Source organism: Photinus pyralis, unplaced genomic scaffold (assembly GCF_008802855.1).
Source record: "Photinus pyralis isolate 1611_PpyrPB1 unplaced genomic scaffold, Ppyr1.3 Ppyr1.4_LG8, whole genome shotgun sequence".
Taxonomy (NCBI): Eukaryota; Metazoa; Arthropoda; class Insecta; order Coleoptera; family Lampyridae; genus Photinus; species Photinus pyralis.
Window position 1 is genome coordinate 5245638 of NW_022170819.1, and position 22014 is coordinate 5267651.

Genomic DNA, 22014 nt, shown 5'->3' on the forward strand with positions numbered 1-22014 from the left:
CAGTTCTCTTTTTGTTGCATGAACCGTGCAATCTCCACCAACCTAATTTAATCCTACTGATTTTTGTAATTCGCATGTTTCTTCAAGCAATCAAATTTTTATTTGAGGTTAGAGGCAAATCCATTTTTCTCTTCTGGTTTCGGAAATGTGGCAACTGAACCAAACACAATGCAATTCCTTGACCTTGCAAGTTCTTGCGCGTTGCATTGTTCCATGTCAAGCGGCCTTTAGACTAATCCACTTGACTGCAACAAGAATTTCAGGGATCGGCACGACAACAAAATACAAAAGTAGCTTGTAACGTCTTACACTGGGGCTAAGCACTGGTAGATTCTAACTTTTTCGCACGTTGCTTCCATTAGAAGGGCCTCCAGACAACATTCCCGGATTATTGACATCTCGTGAAGTTTTTTGTAACCAATTTCATAGGCGTAAGTATCTTATCTCTTCTTGTTTTTTCTGTATCCATTCTTTTAATTGTTCATACTCGTACCAAGAGTGATGCCATTTTAATTCTCTGTAAAAATGTGTCGCTCGTATTCATGACGCATCACAGTGTAGGGTGTTCCTCACCATTCTATCTTCAGCACAAGAGGAGCTTGTCACATTATAACTGTTTTAGCGTGCGAATGTTTATATTACTACTTTTTGTTTTTCAAGGGTCATTAAGTGACCTTTTTTGCTCGGGGAGTGATTGAAAATGATTACCAAACTCGTGGCCTATCCTAAATCAGAAGTCATTTACTGTTTTCCCTATGTCTACTTTTAAATGACAAACTCTTCTGAAGGACGCCTAATTTTATGCAACCAAAATAACTTCTTAAAACAAATGAAGATGGCTGTGATATTAAATTAATTGGAATATTATTGCTTTGGTTTTCGTATTTTTATTTTCGATTGTGTGCGAAAAAATGTTGCAAATTGGTATAGTGCCGGTAACCTTTTAAGGAGCGTAAGAGACTTATTTATTAACATCCAATCGCAAATGGGTTTTAGGGCGGTGCTTTAATTAAAAAAAATTCAAAGCTGGCAGTTTTCATGAGGCCGAGTGGCAAATGCAATTTAAGAAGCCTCATTAACCAGAGGAAATCTGAGCCTTTAGTGGGTAATAACGGAGACCTGTAGATACCAGACTACGCCAACAGGAATGTCAAATGACAAATCAATATTTGTCTGGGAACATTCTAGAACCTTGACAGCTTTAAAAATCCGGATTTGAGTACTTTTGATTTGAGATTTTTGCTCGAAATTCAGAAAAATCAAATCCAACTTAATGCGCTCGTTACACTATTGAACCTAGTGTCCCTTCAACTGCTATGAATTAATTCAGGAATCCCCTTTTTAAAAGAAAGTATTGTAATTGTGATAAGTTTTCGATGTGCCAATATTGCGTTCCTTTGTTTTTGAGAAGTTTTTATTTATTTTATTTTTTTAAATTTGCATTTTTCTCTAAAAGTAAGCATCAGAGTGAAATGTTAATTACAAAAAAGATGTGTCTTGATGAAATCTACAAAAAAGGCTTCTACACTTTTTGCGTCGGGTTCAAAATAAAGGCGCTAGAGGGCATTTTCTAAAAAGGTTATTACAAGCAATGACTATTAAAAGTAGTCTGAAAGTCAAGTTAGGAGTTTACCTAACAACTAGTTTTAGAAGTGTTTAATATTACAAGCATACAATTTTGACTGTAGGAATCTAAAATTTATTTTTGGTAGGGTGAATCTACTTGGATTCAGCCTCCTCCGCACCCGTTTTCATTTACATTCAGTCCATTCATTTTCCCATCTAAACTGTGTATCATTTAGGAGTGAAAGCCTTTGCGCTGGAGAGATTCGTTATGAAATCTTATCTTACCTTCTACCCAATGCGTCCCAGATACATAAAGGTACCTAATTATTATGAAGAAAACGTTTTACTACGTGGTGTGGTAAATATACATGAACCTTCCGAAATGTATAAATATGTTGTATTCGTTAAATAAAGTATAATAAAGAAGTGATATACAGTGTGTCCCAGATCGACTGGGATTGCATGTAAGTATGGATAATAGGATAGTCAATAAGTGACGTCATAAAAGTCAAAATTTTTCTAGGCCTACTTATATAAAATTTTGGAGAGTTGTAACGCCCAAACCCCCCTCCCATGAGTGCGCCTCTGATATTTTAAACATCTGCTGTAATTATTTTCATTGTTTTTTTGCCTCTAATGGATTTTGTTTTGTTTTCTTTAAATTCATCACAGCCTACTTTATTAGGGTATAAAAACCGTTGATATAACTGGTACCTTATTTTCAATCTTATGCTATGATAGCTCGTTGAAAAGAGAATTAAAAAATTATCAAATAATCTAAAAATCCAATATGGCGCCTATACCTATTTAACTTTAGAAAGTTGGTAAATGTATCTCAAAAGTAGCCATCTTGAATCTTTATCAAGATATTGTCTCAAACAGACAGGTAAACAAAAAAAGTGTGATTTCGGGAGGGTTTCCACTCTATAGACTTTCACTTCTAGAGTGTAATAGGAAAGACTATAAGATCACGATTCTTCAGCCAATAACGCCACTTTAATAACCAGGCAATAGATCTAAAATCTATGATACGTACACTACGGTTCACCTTAGGTATCTATTAGAACATACGTTCCCAACGGGTGGCGTTATCACTCCTGGAAGGGGAGCGATAGGGGCGCTCAGGAGTAAGTTGATTAGGTCACCAGACCTCACTGTCTTAGATTTTTCTCTGCAAGGAAGAATCAAAGACGTCATGCAACCAGGGAAAACATGGAGGAAAGAATTAGAACGGCTCTTCAAAATATTTCAAGGGCCGAAATTGAAACCGCCGTTTTATAAAATGATGGGCAGTATTTTGAACATCTAAGTAGTTCGTCATTAATCTTTAATTCAATTGTTTTACTTGTTCTTTAAATTACGTTTATTTCGGGTTCAAATGCCTTTTTTTCCCCCTCTTTTTTTCCCTTTAAACATAGTTGTATTTAAGAGGTATTAAAAAATTGTTTAGTATTTTAAATCAATAGTTTTATGCTCTGTTTAGAAATATAAATCGTCCAATATGAAAAAAATCGCCGAAAAAACCAAAGAATTCGTGTATTTTAAAATCTATTTTGGCCAATATCTCGAGTTCTAAAAAAAAGATACAGATTTGTGAAATATCGAGTATTTAATTCTCTATTTTATCGTGTAAAAAATATCTCATTTAATTTTTTCAAGAAAGTGAAATTTCAGTTAATGCCCTCTAGTGACGACCGTAAAATTACCAGGTATAAAAGCAAATAAGCTGTTGGTATGCCAAATAAAGCTCTCTTAAACGAAACAAAGTTTGCTAAAATCAGTTAAGCCAAATTGAAGAAATCAATATTTATTTACCAAAAACATTTAATTTCCCCCCACTACTTTATTTCAAAAAATGTTGGAAAAAAAACCAAAACAAAAAATATTATATCAGGATTAAAACTTAGCTATCTTTGATGCCACTTTTTTAGATAAAATTTGGAGAAAATTATCATTCAATATTTTATCATGTCTGTTGCGCCCCCTAGTGGTCATTTACACACTCGAAAATAATTTCCAACAATTTTTCTTGACCACTTTTATTACATAATTTTTACCCAAAAGCTCTAATGTCTACTAGTTTCTGAAATATGGCCAACAGCCATTTTTATTTGCCCGCCCGGTACATACAGAGGGATGGTCATGGCATAAGTATGAACTTTTTTAATTTTACTGAAATATTTATTGAGTATTACTTATTAAAATAGGCATCATGTTTTGCTCTTTCTAGTAATGTAAACATTTAACCCTTTTTCTGTAAAAATCCAATATACCGCCTTTTAAAAAAAATAGGAGCGAGTAGTTTGTGGATTTAACAATTGATTTTTGATTGATTGATAACTGAAAAACCTGGAGGTTTTTAAAACTTAAATAAGGTAACATGTTTCCCTGGTATAACACTAGCCCGTTTGACATGGGGCAATAAGAATTGCAAGTTGCAAGAGACTTGCACACAATTTTTATAGAACCGGGTCTATTTTTCTTGCATGAACCGCGTAATTCTGGTGATAAATCTAGTTGCTTTTGTGTCACCAACCTAGTCAAATACAGCGGTGACAACTATGATGCTGAGGGACGCACCGATTACTTTATTTATTCTTGTGTAATTTTGATGTTTCTACAAGCAATCAAAATTTAATTGTTATTTGGTGTTGGCAAATCCATGTTTTTCTGTTGGCAGACTTGTGGCAATTGAAATAGAATTGCACCATGTCAAATATAATGCAATGCTTTGACCTTGCAAGTTCTTGAGCGTTAATTATATTGCTCCATGTCGAGCGGCCTTTCGACGCATGCTAAGCAAAATAACGAAGATAAAAGATTTGATAATGACAGACAGAAAACGGCCACCATAGCCCTTTTTTATTTTTGGCATTAAATTAGCACCTAATTAATTGGCCATCATTACCAATTTTTATTCTGTTGCAGTCTAAAAAAACTTTATTATCAACCGACCGGATAATTTGTGCTTTCATTTGTAACGGAGATATTTTTAAATTTGCGTACAATTTAAATGCCGATTACTTGGCAAATGAATGGGTTTTTTAAATACATCAAAAGTAGTTATTTTTGTAATTAGGAAGTGAGTGCTGCTCTACAGTTATTTTCCTACAAATTTAGACAAAACATAATTAGATTGTTTATAAACTGGAGATTTATGCAGATATTAAACATTACTTTAATAGTTAAAAAAAGATCGATAAAACAGCGAGTATTAAGGAAAAATAGTATATGAAATGTAACAACAAGGTCGAGGTCGTCGATTAAATTCCGGTTAATGCTTATCGATATCTTAGAGAGTCTGGTTTGAACCGATTCATGCAATCGAATTAACTTTATATCTTTATTAATTAATGACTGGACATATTTACAAAAATTTCAAAAAAAAGAAACAATTAATCCAACAGGAAAGTAAAAATTAGTAAACTTTATAAAATGTAATACATTAAGGCCATGTAAAGAAGGTACAAGTTTCATGCTATTCTATACACAAAGATGCTACTGACTATGTACAAAGTTTAAAACTCTTATATACAAACATCTCTCCGATCACCCCCCCTCTATTAACAACAACGACTAATAATTTATATTCTACGCGTCCTCGTAATTGATAAATCTGACAGATAAAAGATACACCACAGCTTCGTAGGTCGCCATCATGATCGCCGTGTTTGGTATTTGGCGCACCAGTTGCGTACCCAACCCCCTATAAACGCCACGTATGCCCTCCTCCTTGGCGACCAATCCTAACGTCTGCCAAAAACGGTGATACTTATTTCCCTCTTCGCGCAATCGCGTTCTGGCAACCTCGTGCGGGTACGCCATGCAGGACGCTATCGTCTTCGACAGACCGCCCGCCACCATAAACTCCAAGAAGTCCCTATAGTTCTTCGTCGTGTCGTAATTTTGTACGTTCTTCAATCTGTGCTCGATTAATTTCGCCTTAACCGCCTCGTATATCACAAAGTGTATTATCGTCTCCGAAATGCCCATGTAGGATGCCGTAATTCCTTTATAGAAGCCTTTAATTCCCTGTAACCAAGCGATTGTTATTTGTCGCGGTCGATACTATAGCTATAATACGTTCACAACGTTTTTTTTGGTAGGCCAGCACAAACATTAATCGCACATAAGATCAACAGAGTGAAATACATTTTTTAGTAATCTTAATATGTAAACAAACACATTGCAAATGGATTGCCTAAAAAATTAAGTCAAGACTACCCTTAATTAAAATTAATGTAATTAATATTTCGGCTTTTATCACATGAAGTCTCACATCGATGCGTATACCACGAGCAGCTGTTACGCTGCGTCCTTTTCTTTCACACGGAACAATACACGTTTCTCTCTCCCGCGCTGCTTAGAATTGCGACAATCGTACTAGGAAGATAAGAAAATGAGTTTAATTGAAGGTTTTCTTCACACCTGCGCAATCGTGCAATTAGTGAAATCTGCGCAATCCGCTCAGTAATTGCGCAATCGGCGTTTAAACGGGTGCTCGGGTTCATTTTAACGATATTTCAACAATTTTCATGCAAAATTTCAATGATTCTTGTCTTTCAAAGAACAATCGTTCAGTTTGACAGTCGCGAGACCGCTTATTTTGGACGCAATTCAACCCTTAACGGTCCCAAAAACCGTTAAGATAAGACATTGCACAGGTTAGCCGCCATTTTAAATTTCTTTCTGACGTCACGCGGTTAGTAAACAATCGCATCTGGTGCGGTGTTTTGTTTATTTGAATGTGTTTCCGCTGGTTTTCTTTATTATTTTTTTAATAATAATACTTTTACGATTTAACAGAGTAACCTCTAATTATAGGGCACAAAAAAAACGTAGAGAACTTTTAGAAATAAAAACATGAATAATTAATTAATATTATTTAAATAATAGCTACAATGACTACCTAAATTGTATAAAATAAACAGAGTTTGCATCAAATGAAAAAAGAAAATACAAATTTTGAATATATAAAACTTATACGAAAGAAACAAACAATAAAACCTGGAATATTGCATGGACAAGAGAAAAGAAAAACCATAACCGTAACGCATCATAGAGATTTCAATGTAAAATTATGCGATTATTGGCTCCCCAAATTATTTTAGAGCAAAAATGCATTAAGGTTTTTTGTAGAATAAAATTTTTTACGTCAATCAACCGTATTAGTTTTCAATTTTTTGCATAATAAAGGCGGAAAATTGGAAAAATAAAACCCCCATCTTTTTTAATAATCTGTGATGCCATGGAATTTTATAATACAAAAACTACACCAATTGCCATGGAATGTCTGCTATAAAACAAATGAAATTCTATCAAAAAGTATTATATTTAGAACAGCGAATTCAACATAAAGAAAGACCAAATTACTAAAAACGGTTTCTTAATATAACAATTTACAATAAATGTTCGAATAAGTCACCATTAACTGCAAGACAATAACCAAGTCGATCATAAAATCTATTTCGAACTGCGCTAATTGATAACTGGATATCTTTTTGCGAGTCTTTTTGTTTTAGAAAATTCCATGGCGTCGCAGATTATTGAAAAAGAAGCGGGTTTTATTTTTCCAATTTTCCGCCTTTATTATGCAAAAAATTGAAAACTAATACGGCTGATTGACGTAAAAAAATTGTTTCTACAAAAAACTTTAATACATTTTTGCTCTAAAATAATTTGGGGAGCCAATAATCGCATGTTATGAATTTTACATTGAAATCCGTATGATGCGTTACGCAAGTCACCACCCTGTATACAAAACAAAAAAATACCAATTTTTAAATGTTTTTTGAACCTTTTGAAATCAATCAAATTTTTTAGCGTTTTATTTTTGAAGAGTATTTAATATGCAATCTTATTAGATTAAAATATACAGGGCATTTAAAAGAATGAGGTTAGTTCCGGTAGTCCATTAGAAGTACGTGAAATACATATGTCGCCCCTAAAAGTCGTACAAAATTTTTGGCAGTATGTGTATTGTCATATTCACTCCAATTTCAATAATGGACTTTATTTTTACAATGATCATAGTTAGCTATGGCATAGTGGTTGCTATAGTAATTAAAAATAATATCTGCAGAATTTGAATATGTGATGCCATGCCAAATTACGCAATTATGCTTGAAATATGCACATTTTTCAATCCTATTATTTTTTTAGCCGAAATCATCCCAGCGGTAACTGTTGGGGTCTTATGTCACGTTCCCTACTTTGATATATGTAGCGCTACTAAAAATGGCCGATTGCTCCGTACAGAGCATAAAAGTAGCGACGTAATGATAAGACGTATCGGTAACTGTTCCAGAACAGTTGTGTCTTATGAACGTGCCCAATCTCATTTGGTGCGGTGTTTTGTTTATTTCAATCTGTTTTCGCTAGTTTTCTTTTAATATTTTTTTAATAATAATACTTAGCGATTTAACAGAGTAACCTCCACACAAAAAAACGTACAAAGAAAAAAGTACATTTTTGAGAAATAAACACATAATATTATTTAGCTAATAGCTACAATGACTACTAAATTATATAAGATAAACAGCGTTTGCATCAAATGAAAATACAAATTTTGAATATATAAAATTTGTGCAAAAGAAACAAAAAATAAAACCTGGAATATCATTACATGGACAAAAAAAAAGAAAAACCATTTATCAGAAAGTGTAGATACTAATTATATATAAATTGTGGATGATTCACGTGATTAAAAAAAATTAAAAAGTTTAAGCGAATTACAAAACAAAAAAAATGCCAAAAAGAATTTTTTTAAACGTTTTTTGAACCTATTGAAATCAATTTTTAGTGTTTTGTTTTTGAGAAGAGTATTTAATATGCAATCTTTTTAATATACATAAAAAAATGAGGTTAGCTCTGGTAACTTTTTTACCCTGTAGTCCATTAGAAGTACGTGAAATGCACATGTCGCCCCTAAAATTCTTTGGAAGTCGTACAAATATTTTGGCAGTACGTGTATTGTCATTGTCACTCCCACTTCAATTATGGACTTTATTTTTACAATGATCATAGTCAGCCATGGCATGGTGGTTGCTATAGTAATTAAATTAATATCTGCAGAATTTGAATATGCAATGGCCATGCCAAAATATGCTTAAAATATGCACATTTTTCAATCCTATTATTTTTTTAGCCGAAATCATTTTAAATTGTGAGCCTGGATAGTAATTTTGTTGTCATCTGGTATGCATATATTTCTGAAAATGAGTAACGCCTCTTGGTACAGAGCCTATACCTAATCATTTGCCATGTTACATTTTTTTGACAGTTCCAAAAACACATTTTTTTTATTTTGACACCTTGACATTTGAATCCAGTACCTACCAATACTTTTACCCCTTCCATAGTATAAAGTTAAATTCTCCATTGATTAAATCCTCATATTACTCGTAGTTCTATACTGACCATTACAGGGAAGAATTGGTGATAGTAGGGTACCACGGATTCTACTGCAAATAAAGAATTGATAAAGCATAAATTTCCCATATTTCCACGTACATAGGCAAACATGTATCTCCGAGCAATCGTCACTTTTTTCTAAATAACATACTCTAGGCACTGTGACACTGTTGTCATATTTCTTTAACCGAACTCAGTAGTGCCAACACGAATAAAATATTCCACTGTCTGGCCTTACGAAAAAACATTGTGAACGAAATATACGTACGGATTTCCGATAGATTTGTGCGACGCACTGCTTGACGGTTATACGATTATCCTTATTGAGATCCAACTGAAGTCTGGTTTTGACGAACCATATCGGATTAGTGAGCGTACACGCCATAAAGCCGGCACACGACGCCGACAGTATATGCACAATGGGAGTTTCCTTGGGCAAACAGCCGTTCCAGAACATCTTGGCCTGGCTGTAGGTCAAAAAGTATACGGCCCGCGACGGGGCGACGCCGACTAAATTCGGGCCCAGACCTGCGGCACAACGAAGTTACGTGTCTCGTGCGATTGTCGACGATCGATTTACCTTTGAAAAGGGCGAGCGGGCCCTCGTGTTTTATAATATGTTTGAGGCATTTCACCAGGCTCATGCTTTGCGACGAGGGCGACGGTCCGTAACCTGAAAGAGCCACAACTTGAGGCGTCAAGCGGCCGGAGGTTGTCCATAACCTACGCCTTTGTGTACCGAACGTATTGCAAGTACTACTAATTCGTTCCTGAGCTATCAAAGGTATTTGGGTTGTGAACCCGCTCTGTGACGATTGTAACCTCGTCTTTACTACCTCTAATGGGCATGTTACTATAGCACCTACTGTACCAGCGACACTACAAATAAAGAACACTTACAGTTAATCTCTAAACTAGTAAAAGCTGAATGTTTTTCGAGTGTTGCTGGTGTGAGAGGTCGGCCTATAAAATCCGCGCCAGGTGGGGGAGGGGTGTTTGTTGCTTTTCAAAATAGAAAAGTAGATTTGTATCCATGGGAACGTGAAAATGAAATGATTGGCAGATAAATAATGCGCCATCCAAGGAACTTTGACGTATTACATAAGCGATTAAAAAATGATCTTGGGGGTGCAGGAGCTTACCCTCCAGCGACTAGGTGGATGACGGCTTCAGTTTGAGACATCACAGAGACCACTTGGGGTTACTTTGCTTTGTTTACACTTTAATCGTATTTTTCCAGCGACATTCACAAAGTTCAACTTAACTTTTCACATGATGATGGACAATCGAATTTTTTTCACTTAGAATTTTCTCAAAGGCATCCTTTTAAATTTTTTTGACGTCGCGATGAACGGACGTGACGAACCACCCGTATTTCAACAATCTACAACCTCATTCTTTTAGATTTGTGCCTAAGGTCGATATTCGTTTATTATCCCTCACCCCCGCCACTGTCGCAAACATGCCTCGATCACGTGGTATTGTTTACCCGGTGTTTTTGGCCTAATTTATCAAATTTGTGAAAAATTCTATTTTTAATCTAATTACTCTTACGCAACGTATTTGCTTTACGACTATTATTGTCTCATTTACACCTGCTTCTCAAGGTGTTTCGGGTGGCCTTCACTTTTTGTTTAATTTTCCGACACCGAAAAATTTCATTTTATTTACAGTCTCATATCGAATCTGCCTTTAATTGGAAGACATCGACGTATGAGATTTCTAATTACGTTGCACTTGTACTTTTACATCAGTGGAGCTGGCATGGGTGGGCCAGGGCGTGCATTGCCCCGAATGAAAACTAAACAATAACAAAAATAGCATTGCGCTAAAGTTTCCTGAATTTAATCGGTCCCTTCTCCCGATTTTCATTTGCTAATGTGATAAATCAAGGGTTTTTTTAATGATTTTGATTTGAACAAATTTCCTCCCCCAATCATTAAGTAGCGAAAGGATAGGTACCTCTTAAAAATGTGCACTATATTACTAACTGGCGATCAAAAATGAGTTGCTGTCGAGTCGCCTTTGGAAGTTCAAGTTAAATACGATTTCTCATTTAAACAAAAATTCCAAAGGTAACTCGAAAGCAACTCATTTTTGATCGCATAGTATATAGGTAACGGGCGATCAAAAATGAGTTGCTGTCGAGTCGCCTTTGGAAGTTCAAATTAAATACGATTTCCCATGTAAACAAAAATTCCAAAGGTCACTCGACAGCAACTCATTTTTGATCGCATAGTAGACCGAACACGTCAAAGCAATTCAACACAGGGATGAGTAATCTCTGTTGTAGAATGTTGGGCGCCATTTGAAATTTGGCTCAGGTTTTTTCCTGTTTTTTTGGGACACTTAGATAATCCGCAGAGAGTACCTATCCAAACTCTGGGAGAAACCTCTGGGCAGCACCTCAGAAACTGTTCGGTTTAAAGGGCTTTTTCTCTCGCTTTCCATAACGTTTTCTACTTTCTATGAATTTTAGAGGCGAGACTATAATTTTTACTTGCTTTCAATTTTAGAGGCAACAAGACCCAAACATTTAAAAGCAGAGCTCCGAACTTTACAAAGCAATTCCTGCTTCGACGGCGGCGCTTCAAGAAACAACGAGCTCTCGGCCTACAGAACCAGTTTCACTTAACTCGACCTCGCGCCACGCTCCACCAGGCAGAAGACCCGCTCACTTCGACGCCAGAATTCGCCGCGTGCACTTCGACTACCATTTGGTACGTATTGTAATGGGGGCATGCCGCCTTCATTTTTTATTTCTGATCTACAAAGTACATTAAAAATAAAAAGACCCGTGTGTCCTCAATTTTTATTTGCGAGTAAAATAAATCCAAAATAAATTATTGAAAAACTGTGTTTTTAGTCCGAATTTGAAACGCTTCAGTCTAAATACGTCACAAACCTACAACCAATCACGTAAAAGTGAGCCGGCAACCTTGTACGAGGATCTGACGTTTGTCGGATTTGACGTTTTAAGAGACATGTTTAACTGCATCTAACGCGAAAGTGAACGACTAGTGACAAGTGCCTGTGACAGGTGACGCAAGTTACAAATGACATTCTCCAATTCGTTATGTGATCTGAATGGTTCTAGGAGCTGATTGGTCGGGTTTATTACGTCACAGAGCCCGCCACAATCATATCGTTTTGAATAAACCCTTAAAACCGCACATGTTCATTATTTTTTTGCTAATCAGCCTTTATTTTTAAATAAACTTTTACTGTCCAAAAAAATGTTTTATGTTTTCAGGTACACTACGCTTATTAAATTAGAACTACGGAATTCAACTATACTGTAAACGCCCATTATATTCCATAAAACGCATTTTTTCGATACCTTGATTACCTAATGAAATCCAAAATTTCCACGTCCCCTGTGGATTCGGGGATAGAATTGATCCACGGTCATCTCTGCCTGTCGTAAAAGGCGACTAAAGGAGACCCTGTTCCGGGACCCTCATCAACGTTATTTCTTCTCACTTCAAATAATACCTTCAATAATCACTTACCCCAGCGATCACTATAGTAGTACAGTCCTATCTCTCCGCGAAATCCCAAGGTGTTCTGGCGAAACGTGCCGATGGGTGAATGCCAGTGCGTTAGTCTGTCGGTAACGCTAACGGTGCCCAAGTTCCGACTTGTAACGTGGGTTTTGTTGTTGAAACATAAAAATTTGGTGTGGACAAATACCATCCGCACATTTGCGCATGCGCGATTCTGCCCTTTTATGGCTAAGAATACGTGTACTAAATCTGGTTCCAATCGGTTCAGCCGTTTAGCCGGAAGTGGGAGTTTGATACTTGCGCATGCGCGATTTTCTATAAAAGCTCGTCAGCGCCAGTGTTGCCAATTTAGCGATTTTGCCGCTAAATCTAGCGTTTCAGAAGAGCAATTTGCGGGATAGTTTAGCCTTTAGCGGTTAGCGGTTTTTCTAGCAGTTTTCTAGTATTATGTGTCGAATTTCTTGGCCATATCAAACCTTTTAGCGATTTCTAGCGATTTTGAAACCTCAGTCTGGCTGGGGAGATTATCGGAAAGTTGGCAACACTGTTCAGCGCATCCTTTAATGTCTAAGAATATGTGTAGCTACTAAATTTGGTTTAAATCGGTTGAGCCTTTTAGCCGGAAATGAGAGTACAGACAGACATCATCGAGGTTTTGTTTGATTCGGATTCGTGGTGCGCCAAAACGTGCATTTTTGTCAAAAAAGTGTGGAGTAATTTTTTACGCCAATGCAATACCTCCTTTATTAACGTTCGGGTGGTAAAAACATAATGGATAGTGAAAGCCATACGAATTTTTATCGCCAGGTGGATAGGACTACTGGCTCTGAGACCTTTGGATCCTGGGCGCATATACTTTCAACTCCGGTTACTGGTAGAGTTAAAACTGACTAATCTTTCATGGCACCTCGATGTCTATCGATGTTTCTGTAATATTCGCTACAATACTGTTAAATGTTCAGTTCCTAACGCTGCATAAATATTTTTGAAGGTTGTTAAAAATTCTTAGACTCTTAAGGGCGACCATATTAAAGTTTTTAGAAGGCTATAGAGGACTTTCAATGATTCTGAGTAAGGTTTTAAAAGCCAAAGAAGGCTTTCAAATCCTCTACAGTCTACAACAACCTTGAAGCCTCTTGAAAGTCACCTACTCTTAAAGATTTAAAAAAATCTATCGAAGACTTTGGACGACTGCTTTCAAGGCTTTTAAAGACTGTTAAAATACTTTTTTAAGGTCTTAGCTATTAGAGTTCATCACTTTGGTTCATCCAAACGGCTGTGGAGACCAGAGAGAATATTTGGTGGGCCATGAAGGCTCGTAAATGCTTTTAAAGATTAAATGTATACTTCAGATTCTATTCAAAGATGTTTTAGAGATTTTTTGCGGGCACTTTTAAAGGGGATTTTTACAAAATATAAAATATTTATTGATTCATAGGAGATCCTTCAAATATTCTTCAAAAAATTCACTCGAGGAGGATGAACTTCTGAAGACATTGGAATGTTTGTGTTTCAAAAATTAATTTTCGAAGGCAAGATGCTGGACTGTACTATTGACCTGAAGTTTTGATTTAACGGAAGCATAGGCAACTTGTCATACTGATAACGTCGGAAATGAAATGATACGCCACTGATCTTCGACGTGTGCGATCGACTGAGCTCGATCATTTCCGGTTTCGATTCGTATTTCTAAAATGATACATGTAAACATTATGATTTATTTCTATTATTCTCCAAAAAATGGGTTAATTTCTAAGACGAAAACGCCAAAATGCGGTGGTCAGACACCCTTAATTCCGGCTGGTCTACCACTTTAATTTAACCTCGATAATGTCAGTTGATGTTTTTCGGAGACCCCTACACTGCTATATCCTTTTGAGCATCTGGATCTTATTATTAGTTGGCGGCGTGTACAAATACCTTGAACCGAAGCCAAGGTATCCCACCGCTTCTATTGCGACGGAACAATATCATAATCTCGTACTCGACGTCAAAACGAAGCGTATATTCAAAGTTTGCAATTTGCCCGACGACATTAAGAGCGGCGACGAAGGTATCACCGGCCCTCTGCCTCCGATTTCTTCATTTTGCAAGTTTTTTTAAGGTTTCGACTCGAAACAGTGGACCTTAAGGGGTTTATTGGTTTTAATTCGGCACGGAGATCGTGGCCCACTTCAACATGTCACGAATATTTCCTACGTTAATTGCGGATATTCCGATACGGACGCGCATTTGAAGCTATACCAGGTTTGTAATGTCGAGCAAAGATGACACTATACTAGATAGACGGTTTAAAAGTTGCTAATTGCATATTTAGTTCCAATGTTCCACACTCAAAACAGAAATCTTTATATTTGTAAGCGAGTTGTGGTGGTGTGATGCATTGAGGCGAGTAACTACTGATTTTCATTTGGAGTGTCATTCATTATGACTTGAATCTGCCCTGCATGCTGTCTTGTAATTTAGGTGTTGTTAGACTGGCGACTTGGCACTGTACTTCTACTTAGTGATCTCTCATGATCTAGTGACAGGCAGGTAGCTAAGGGTGGGCCTAGGTGCCACCCTATACAATTTGTACTTCAACTGAAGTAAAAATAAACTAATGAAAAGCAATGAGTACTTCTGTAACATCTTTTAAAACAATTTTCAGAACTGTATAGGCAATTTATAAAGCATTTTAGACCATACAAAGTGCTAAGCCCTTTTTAAATCCTTCTAAGTTTTTGCCAGAAAATCAGGTATTCTTTAGAACTGGCTACACAATATCTTTGGAAAGCACTTAAGAGAGAGAGTCTTAAAGCTCTGGAATTTGCTGACTTCCTGAGCCTTCTAGCACATTTTCTGCATGAGTACCTTCTCGGTTGGCCTACAATTTTTTTTTGCACGGGTTTACAAACAGTTTTTTTGTGATACTAGAAGTGACACCTAATGGTTCCTGGAAAGTGCAAAATTTGTCTGATAAGTATTCTTGCACGATTAGAGCGTTATGCGTGGGTGCACCATTCTGTTGAAACCAACAGTTTCCATGTTTTTTTTTGTGTGCCATACGTTGTTGCATTCGTAGTAAAAAATGCTACTCAATACAGTATGTACTTTTTTTAGGGCCATATAAAAAATAAAGTTGATGATTATTTTTTCGAAATGATTGTATTGAAAATCTCAGAACAGTAATAATAATAATAATGTCTTTTATGTTTTTGTATCTGTTGTAGTATTATCTTTTCATTGGTCCAATCTGTTGACACTTCTGTCGTGTTACAGGACTACCTGCACAATCTGACTGTGCTCGGTAAAGTGTCGTGGATCGGACCCGGCGCGTTCCACGGCTTTCCCGTTTTGCCGACGCACGCAACGCAATGCCAAATAGGACAGTTAACGATGCAGGGCGTCGCGCAACTCCTAAAACTGGGCCAAGTCCTCAGAGAGAGCTACGTCGGGATTTGGCAAAAGTTACTCAACCTGACCCAGTCGGAGATCGTCGTGTACAGCACGAGATATAGAAGGACATTTCAGTCGGCGCTTGCGTTTTTGTACGGCTTCGTTACCGGCGACACTTTGAGTCGCGTTACAATCTTGGAGAGCCAGTCGATGAGCTTCTGTTTCAGGGATTGCGGATGCCCGGTTGCCGATACGTTTTATAGGTGCCTAACGCTATGCTGATTATCTCACTTGCTAAAGACCGTTTGTTTAGGTCGCTGAGGAGGCACATCACCCGGCAGCTGCTTTCGCATCCGGCTGTTGCATTGCTTTCGGAGACGACAGGACGCGTTACCTTCTCGGTGGGAGCCGAACAGGGAATATTAGGTGCAGATCCTCATTCGGTTAGGGACGCTTTACTAACATACATCTGTCATTCGAGCGGTTTACCTTGTAACCTTCATAACTGTGTCAAGTACGTTCTCATTATCGTTCGCCTCTCGCTAATTGATTGAGTAAACAATCCGGTATTAATTTACAAACAATTTGTAGGCGTCAAAATGTAGCAGGGATATTTTCGTACACTGATTGGGTTAACCATCAGAAGTGGAACGACATTAACTGGCGGCGGTACTGTCTGTTGAAGTCTTACGGACTTATAAAGCACATAGTATCCCAAATGTTGCACATGGTGAGTATGTAACACACACACAATAGCACTAGCACAATTAAGCAAGCTTCTAATGAAACCACTCACAATTGGCTCGGATGCGATTAACTGCAACTCATTTAATTAGCCACTGTTAATTACACTTACTTAATTTGTGAGATTAAAATTTCCAAATTCGGTAGGAATTATAAAACATCAATTATATATGGCAACTAGTTTTTTTTATAGAATTCTAGTCCATAACTTTTGATTGAGACGTCCGATCGAAAAAGTACGAATTGTTTTGGATTCTACGCACCAAAATTAATACGAAAAAGTGTTTTCCCGAGAAATTTTGGTGCAGTCGATTTTTGGTAAAAAAGGAAGGTTATACACTGCCTTTTTTTGAGGCCCGAAAAAAAATTGTCTCAGATCGACCCGGAAAAAAATTTTCTTATAGAATGTGGCCTGTAGAATCCATAATTTCAAACAGTTCCAAGATTGGGCTACTAGTTCAAAAGTTACAGCCCTTTGAATTTTCTTTCGAAATTGGTTTCTAGTCTATAACTTTTGATTGAGAAGTCTGATCGAAAAAGTACGAATTGTTTTAGATTCTACGCACCAAAATTAATAAGAAAAAGTGTTTTCCCGAGAAATTTTGGTGCAGTCGATTTTTGGTAAAAAAGGAAGGTTATACGCTGCCTTTTTTTGAGGCCCGCAAAAAAATTGTCTGAGATCGACCCGGAAAAAAATGTTTCTTATAGAATGTGGCCTGTACAATCCATAATTTCAAACAGTTCCAAGATTGGGCTACTAGTTCAAAAGTTACAGCTCGTTGAATATTCTTTCGAAATTGGTTTCTAGTCAGGGGCGGGCCAGGTGGAATTGCATTGGTTACGGGCCATTGAAGTGTAGTAATGAAGGTGGCGGGGGGGTAGCTCTGCGGTGCACCACAATAGTATATTGAAAGACAAGTGTTACAATGCGACCTATTGTAATACGACTATCTTGTGGCACGAGTGGCGACGCGAAGCGTAGCCACGAGTGTCCGCAAGATAGGAGTATTACAATAAAGCATTGTAACACGCGTTTTTCATACTATTTTTTCTATTTCGGTGCTTTAATTTAATTAAAAAAATCATTATCAGAAACTATAGGGAACATTAGAACTAACATGTTTTATGTTGGTAACACTTTTTATGCCGTTAGGTTTTAGGTTGGCAGCGTAGTAAGACTGACATTTTGAAGTTCAAACGTGGAAGTACCCAACGAAGTACCTACTTGTACTAACTAGTAACTGCCAACTTAAGAGATGAGTTACCAAAAAAAACGACTATAATCACTGTCTTTGTACAACTGTTTTCGGAGTTGTACAAAATCATCATTGTGACACCGAAATAGAAAAAAACATTTTTTGCTTCATTTTAAGGTACTCGCTTTTCGGAAATCAATTACAATACAGTTTTTTTTTTAAATTGCAGCTGATAATTAAAAGTAACAAAATATACAATCCAAACGAGGCGCGTCGCCTATCATTGTATTTCAGCACTTTCATGCTACGACAAAAAATGATAAATTCATTGTAAAACACTTCAATTAAAACAGAATTTTTAATTTTTTAACAACCTAACATCAACCCCAATTAGAGAAACGTGTTAATAATTTATTAATAGTGCAAGAAACTAAATACAGCACATACTTATAAATTTCCAACGGGCCATTATGACGTTCAGGCCAGGTGGCAATCGCCACCCGCCCCCCCGGCAGGGCCGCGCCACCTATGTGTGCGATGTGTGCGACGCACACAGGCGCCAAGACGCCAGGGCGCCAACAGTACCGAATTCAATACCTAGTTATAAGAATTAGTACCTCAGTTCGACATCTTTATAATCAAAACGTTTAAAACGGGAAAATTTTTGGAAACGACGTTCTTTTATTATTCGTACGTGACAAAACTCTAAACGTAAAGACCGACAAAGCTTGGCGGTGCGGCGCCCCGCGGGTGTTTGTGGGTCTAGATTGAACTATCCTTGTCTTCCTAATTCCTATATCTGCTTCAGTATAAAGTGAGATGAAACGTTATGATGCGGTTGCAGGGGCAGGGTAGGAGAATGAAAACATCCCCTCCCAAAAGGTTTATTATGATTTTCTAATGACTCATTTTTGCACCCGCACTGGCAAGTCGCTATATATCGGTTATATACATTTATTTATGATAGAGTTATTTATGATGGGCACCTTTATTTTGTGACCAAACTGCCGCAACCGTCTGTGATTATTTATTACGTACCTACACTGTATTTTTTCATTAACCAAAAATTTTCAATAAATAGTTATATGAAATGTGTTTACTGTATATAAATTAGCAAACGTTAATCTTTCACTTTGGCGCGTATTGCATGTAGTAATATAGGTAGGTAATGCATAATTTAATAATACCTTCAACAAAAAAGTTAGGGGCGCATCATAAATCGTGCACACAGGCGCTACTAAACATTGGCGCGGCCCTGCCCCCCGGGCCAGTCCGCCCCTGTTTATAGCATTAGAACTTAAAGCAGGTATTTTCACCTTCTATTTCCAACTCCTATAAGCAATAAATAGTTTCGAAACAATACTCTTTGTAATGAAGCGCCTCTAGATACCGGGTGTTCAATAAAACTGGTAGCGGTCATCCATGTACAGTGTGTTCATAAAGTCCGGTACGAAAACTGAGTGCTTCGTTACAATTTTTGGGCGGGTATTTGAGGCAACTGACGTCGGAAAAATATCGGACCAGTGTCAAACTTCAAATTTTTTAAGAGCGCACCTAACCGATGTAATCTCGACTTAATCGGCGGTTGTTATCTGTAACACATTCAAGTAATTATGGTTAATTATACTTTTTTAAATTCCAAATTCGAAAGTCCAGTCCTCTTTGGACAAGGATTACCTTGAAGGAACTTATTTAATTACATAAAAAGTTTAGTATCAATCAAAATTCGAATTACAATTTACCATTTACGAACTCCATAAATACATATATTAATATAAACGATTTTACTTTAGGTGTCGAACAGTGGACCATATCTAATATTGTACTCCGGGCACGATCACACCTTAGAGCAGCTGTCGACGGCGTTGGGCCTGAAGAGCGATCCTCACCTTTTACGTTACGCCGGGCGGATAATAATCGAGGTGTACAATAATAATCGGCAATTACTAAATGGTGCTAGAGACATGTACTTTAGGATTTTAAGTAACGGCAAGGACGTCACGCGGCAGGTGCACTTCTGCAAGGAGTTGCATAACGTCGAGCAGGACGTGACACTGTGCAAAATCGAGGACATTGTCAGGTTTATTCACGACGATTATTTCACTAGTTTAAATTTTACCAACTTTAAGGACTCGTGCGTAACTAAGAGTGTTTGAATTTGCAATTATTTACTATTTCCCATTTCCCCTCCCATTTAAAATGTTTATTGTGTTTGCGGACCTTTAGGGCATTCAAAAATATTACTTTTTCGAACCCAGATGAGAGGGACATTAATTGATCACCCCCTCCTCCAATTTAATTTTTGAAAAACTGTAATGGCGCAATTGTTCCTCAATGATTTTCGTATACTTGGACCGGATTTCTATGCACTATAATATATTAAGAAATGTATGCACGGTGCGGCTCAATATTAATTATCATATCTTATTTTTTTGTATTTTAATCCCATCGATTTTGTATGTTTCACAGTATTGCCTAAGATGCTGATTGCTGAATTACTTAAAAACATTAAGACACACCGTTTCGTTTCCGCGAAATTGTCATCAACTTTATTTCTTTAGATGACCCCTAAAAAAAGTACATACTTACTGTATTGATATCAAGTTGCATTTTTTGTTTACTGTTTGTTTCAACAGGATGGTGCACCCGCGCAGAACATTCTAATCATGCAAGAATACCTATCCAACATATTTTTCATTGTCTCATAGGTACTTTTGCATGATTAGGGCATTGTACAGGGTGGCCAAATAAGAATGCGAGTTACTGTATCTGCGAACCTGTCCATTGTAGAGGCTTGCAGTAAAAAAATTTGGTACTGCCACGAGAAAAACCTGGAAAATATTTTTAAGTTTTTGCAATGGCCGCTAGGGGGCGTAACTGCAATCTGGAATCTAAAAAAGTGATTTTTCTGTGAATTCTGCTATATTAACCTAACAAAAAAATGTCCGGTCTTTGAAGTTGACGATCATCTGAACCTTTTTTGTTTGACAATTTTTCCTGTATCTCTAAAAGTGAAGTGGTGGGGGGTATTCAAAGGTTTCCGTAAAGAACACCCTGTATCTTCGAAACGACTGAGCCGATTTTAACAAACTCGGGTTAATTGAAAAGAGTTATTCTTCGGCTGCTACTACAAATATTATAATATTTGAAGTTTTGTTAGTTTCATATATCGCCGCTTGAGGGCTATTCTCGACATTCCGACAGAAATGGTTAATTTTCTCAAAAAAATTAAATGCGTTGGTTTGATTTTTTTTTCATGAAAAAGTAGCTAAATGATGCCTAAACAAGCTCGCGAAAACCGCATCTCGATATCTTGTTCCTAACCTAAAATTTAGGCCAAAGAAAATTTTATACCCTCAAAATTTTATTTTTTTAAGCTAATTTTCCGGAATTATTTTTATTATATAATTTGTGGCCCTAAGGTGGATCGATTTAAAAAAGGAAGCTTTTAATGCCGCCGTAAATGCTCGAAATGCTGGCCATCACGATATAAAAAATATATATATCTCAAGATATCGAGATGCTGTTTTCGCGAGTTTATTTAGGCATCATTTAGCTACTTTTTCATGAAAAAAAATTCGAACCAATGCATTTAATTTTTTTAAGAAAATTAACCATTTCTGTCGGAATGTCGAACAAAGCGCTCAAGCGGTGATATGTGAAACTAACAAAACTTCAAATAGTATAATATTTGTAGCTGAAGAATAGCTCTTTTGAACTAACCCGAGTTTGTTTAAATCGGTCCAGCCGTTTCGAAGATACAGGGTGTTCTTTACGGAAACCTTTGAATACCCCCCACCACTTCATTTTTAGAGATACTGAAGAATAGCTCTTTTGAACTAACCCGAGTTTGTTTAAATCGGCTCAGCCGTTTCGAAGATACAGGGTGTTCTTTACGGAAACCTTTGAATACCCCCACCACTTCATTTTTAGAGATACAGGAAAAATTGTCAAACAAAAAAGTTTCAGATTATCGTCGTCTTCAAAGACCGGACATTTTTTTGTTAGGTTAATATAGCGGAATTCACAGAAAAATCACTTTTTTAGATTCCAGATTGCAGTTACGCCCCCTAGCGGTCATTTCAGAAACTTAAAAATATTTTCCAGGTTTTGCTCGTGGCCGTTTTAGTAATATATTTTTTTACCGCAAGCCTCTACGATGGATAGATTCTCAGATACAGTATCTCGCATTCTTAGTTGGCCACCCTGTA

The 22014-nt window shown here is 36.8% G+C and overlaps 2 protein-coding genes and 3 long non-coding RNA genes across 8 annotated transcripts in view; 3 read left to right on the plus strand and 2 right to left on the minus strand.

Moving 5' to 3' along the window:
- Positions 1-147: 147 nt before the first annotated feature.
- LOC116178188 lies at positions 148-11885 on the plus strand. The gene is made up of 3 exons (XR_004146821.1): positions 148-431; positions 11496-11699; positions 11846-11885. It is a non-coding gene; the product is annotated as an uncharacterized LOC116178188 (long non-coding RNA).
- On the plus strand, positions 1627-2931 carry LOC116178187. Its single transcript, XR_004146820.1, has 3 exons — positions 1627-2030; positions 2090-2143; positions 2682-2931. It is a non-coding gene; the product is annotated as an uncharacterized LOC116178187 (long non-coding RNA).
- LOC116178184 (mitochondrial carrier protein Rim2) overlaps positions 4955-22014 on the minus strand; it is a 17729-nt gene continuing 669 nt past the window's right edge. Inside the window, exons 1-6 of one of the 4 annotated variants that reach the window (XM_031497610.1) lie at positions 10534-10718; positions 10423-10482; positions 10122-10363; positions 9560-9858; positions 9248-9507; positions 4955-5598 (exon numbers count right to left, since the gene is read on the minus strand). In XM_031497610.1, coding sequence (XP_031353470.1) covers positions 5158-5598; positions 9248-9507; positions 9560-9858; positions 10122-10162 — 1041 coding nt within the window. In that variant the 5' untranslated portion in view covers positions 10163-10363; positions 10423-10482; positions 10534-10718 and the 3' untranslated portion in view covers positions 4955-5157. Of the gene's footprint in view, positions 5599-9247; positions 9508-9559; positions 9859-10121; positions 10719-22014 lie in introns of those variants that run through there. The other 3 variants (XM_031497612.1, XM_031497611.1, XM_031497609.1) reach the window with 3 other exon arrangements.
- On the minus strand, positions 5605-9241 carry LOC116178186. Its single transcript, XR_004146819.1, has 3 exons — positions 9079-9241; positions 8905-9029; positions 5605-5949 (listed from the first exon to the last, which is right to left on the minus strand). It is a non-coding gene; the product is annotated as an uncharacterized LOC116178186 (long non-coding RNA).
- On the plus strand, positions 14171-20726 carry LOC116178183 (2-phosphoxylose phosphatase 1). Its single transcript, XM_031497607.1, has 6 exons — positions 14171-14538; positions 14590-14732; positions 15747-16126; positions 16177-16377; positions 16455-16593; positions 19597-20726. Exons 1-6 carry the CDS (start codon positions 14316-14318, stop codon positions 19957-19959), a joined length of 1449 nt encoding a protein of 482 aa, XP_031353467.1. The 5' UTR covers positions 14171-14315; the 3' UTR covers positions 19960-20726.

What these genes read in the sequence shown, in the direction of transcription:
- LOC116178183 (XM_031497607.1), top strand. Translation starts at nt 14,316, where the DNA reads ATGTCAGTTGATGTTTTTCGGAGACCCCTACACTGCTATATCCTTTTG. An exon ending in CATTAAGAGCGGCGACGAAG is followed by an intron (nt 14,539 to 14,589) that starts GTATCACCGGCC and finishes AGTTTTTTTAAG; the next exon opens with GTTTCGACTCGAAACAGTGG. An exon ending in GTTGCCGATACGTTTTATAG is followed by an intron (nt 16,127 to 16,176) that starts GTGCCTAACGCT and finishes CCGTTTGTTTAG; the next exon opens with GTCGCTGAGGAGGCACATCA.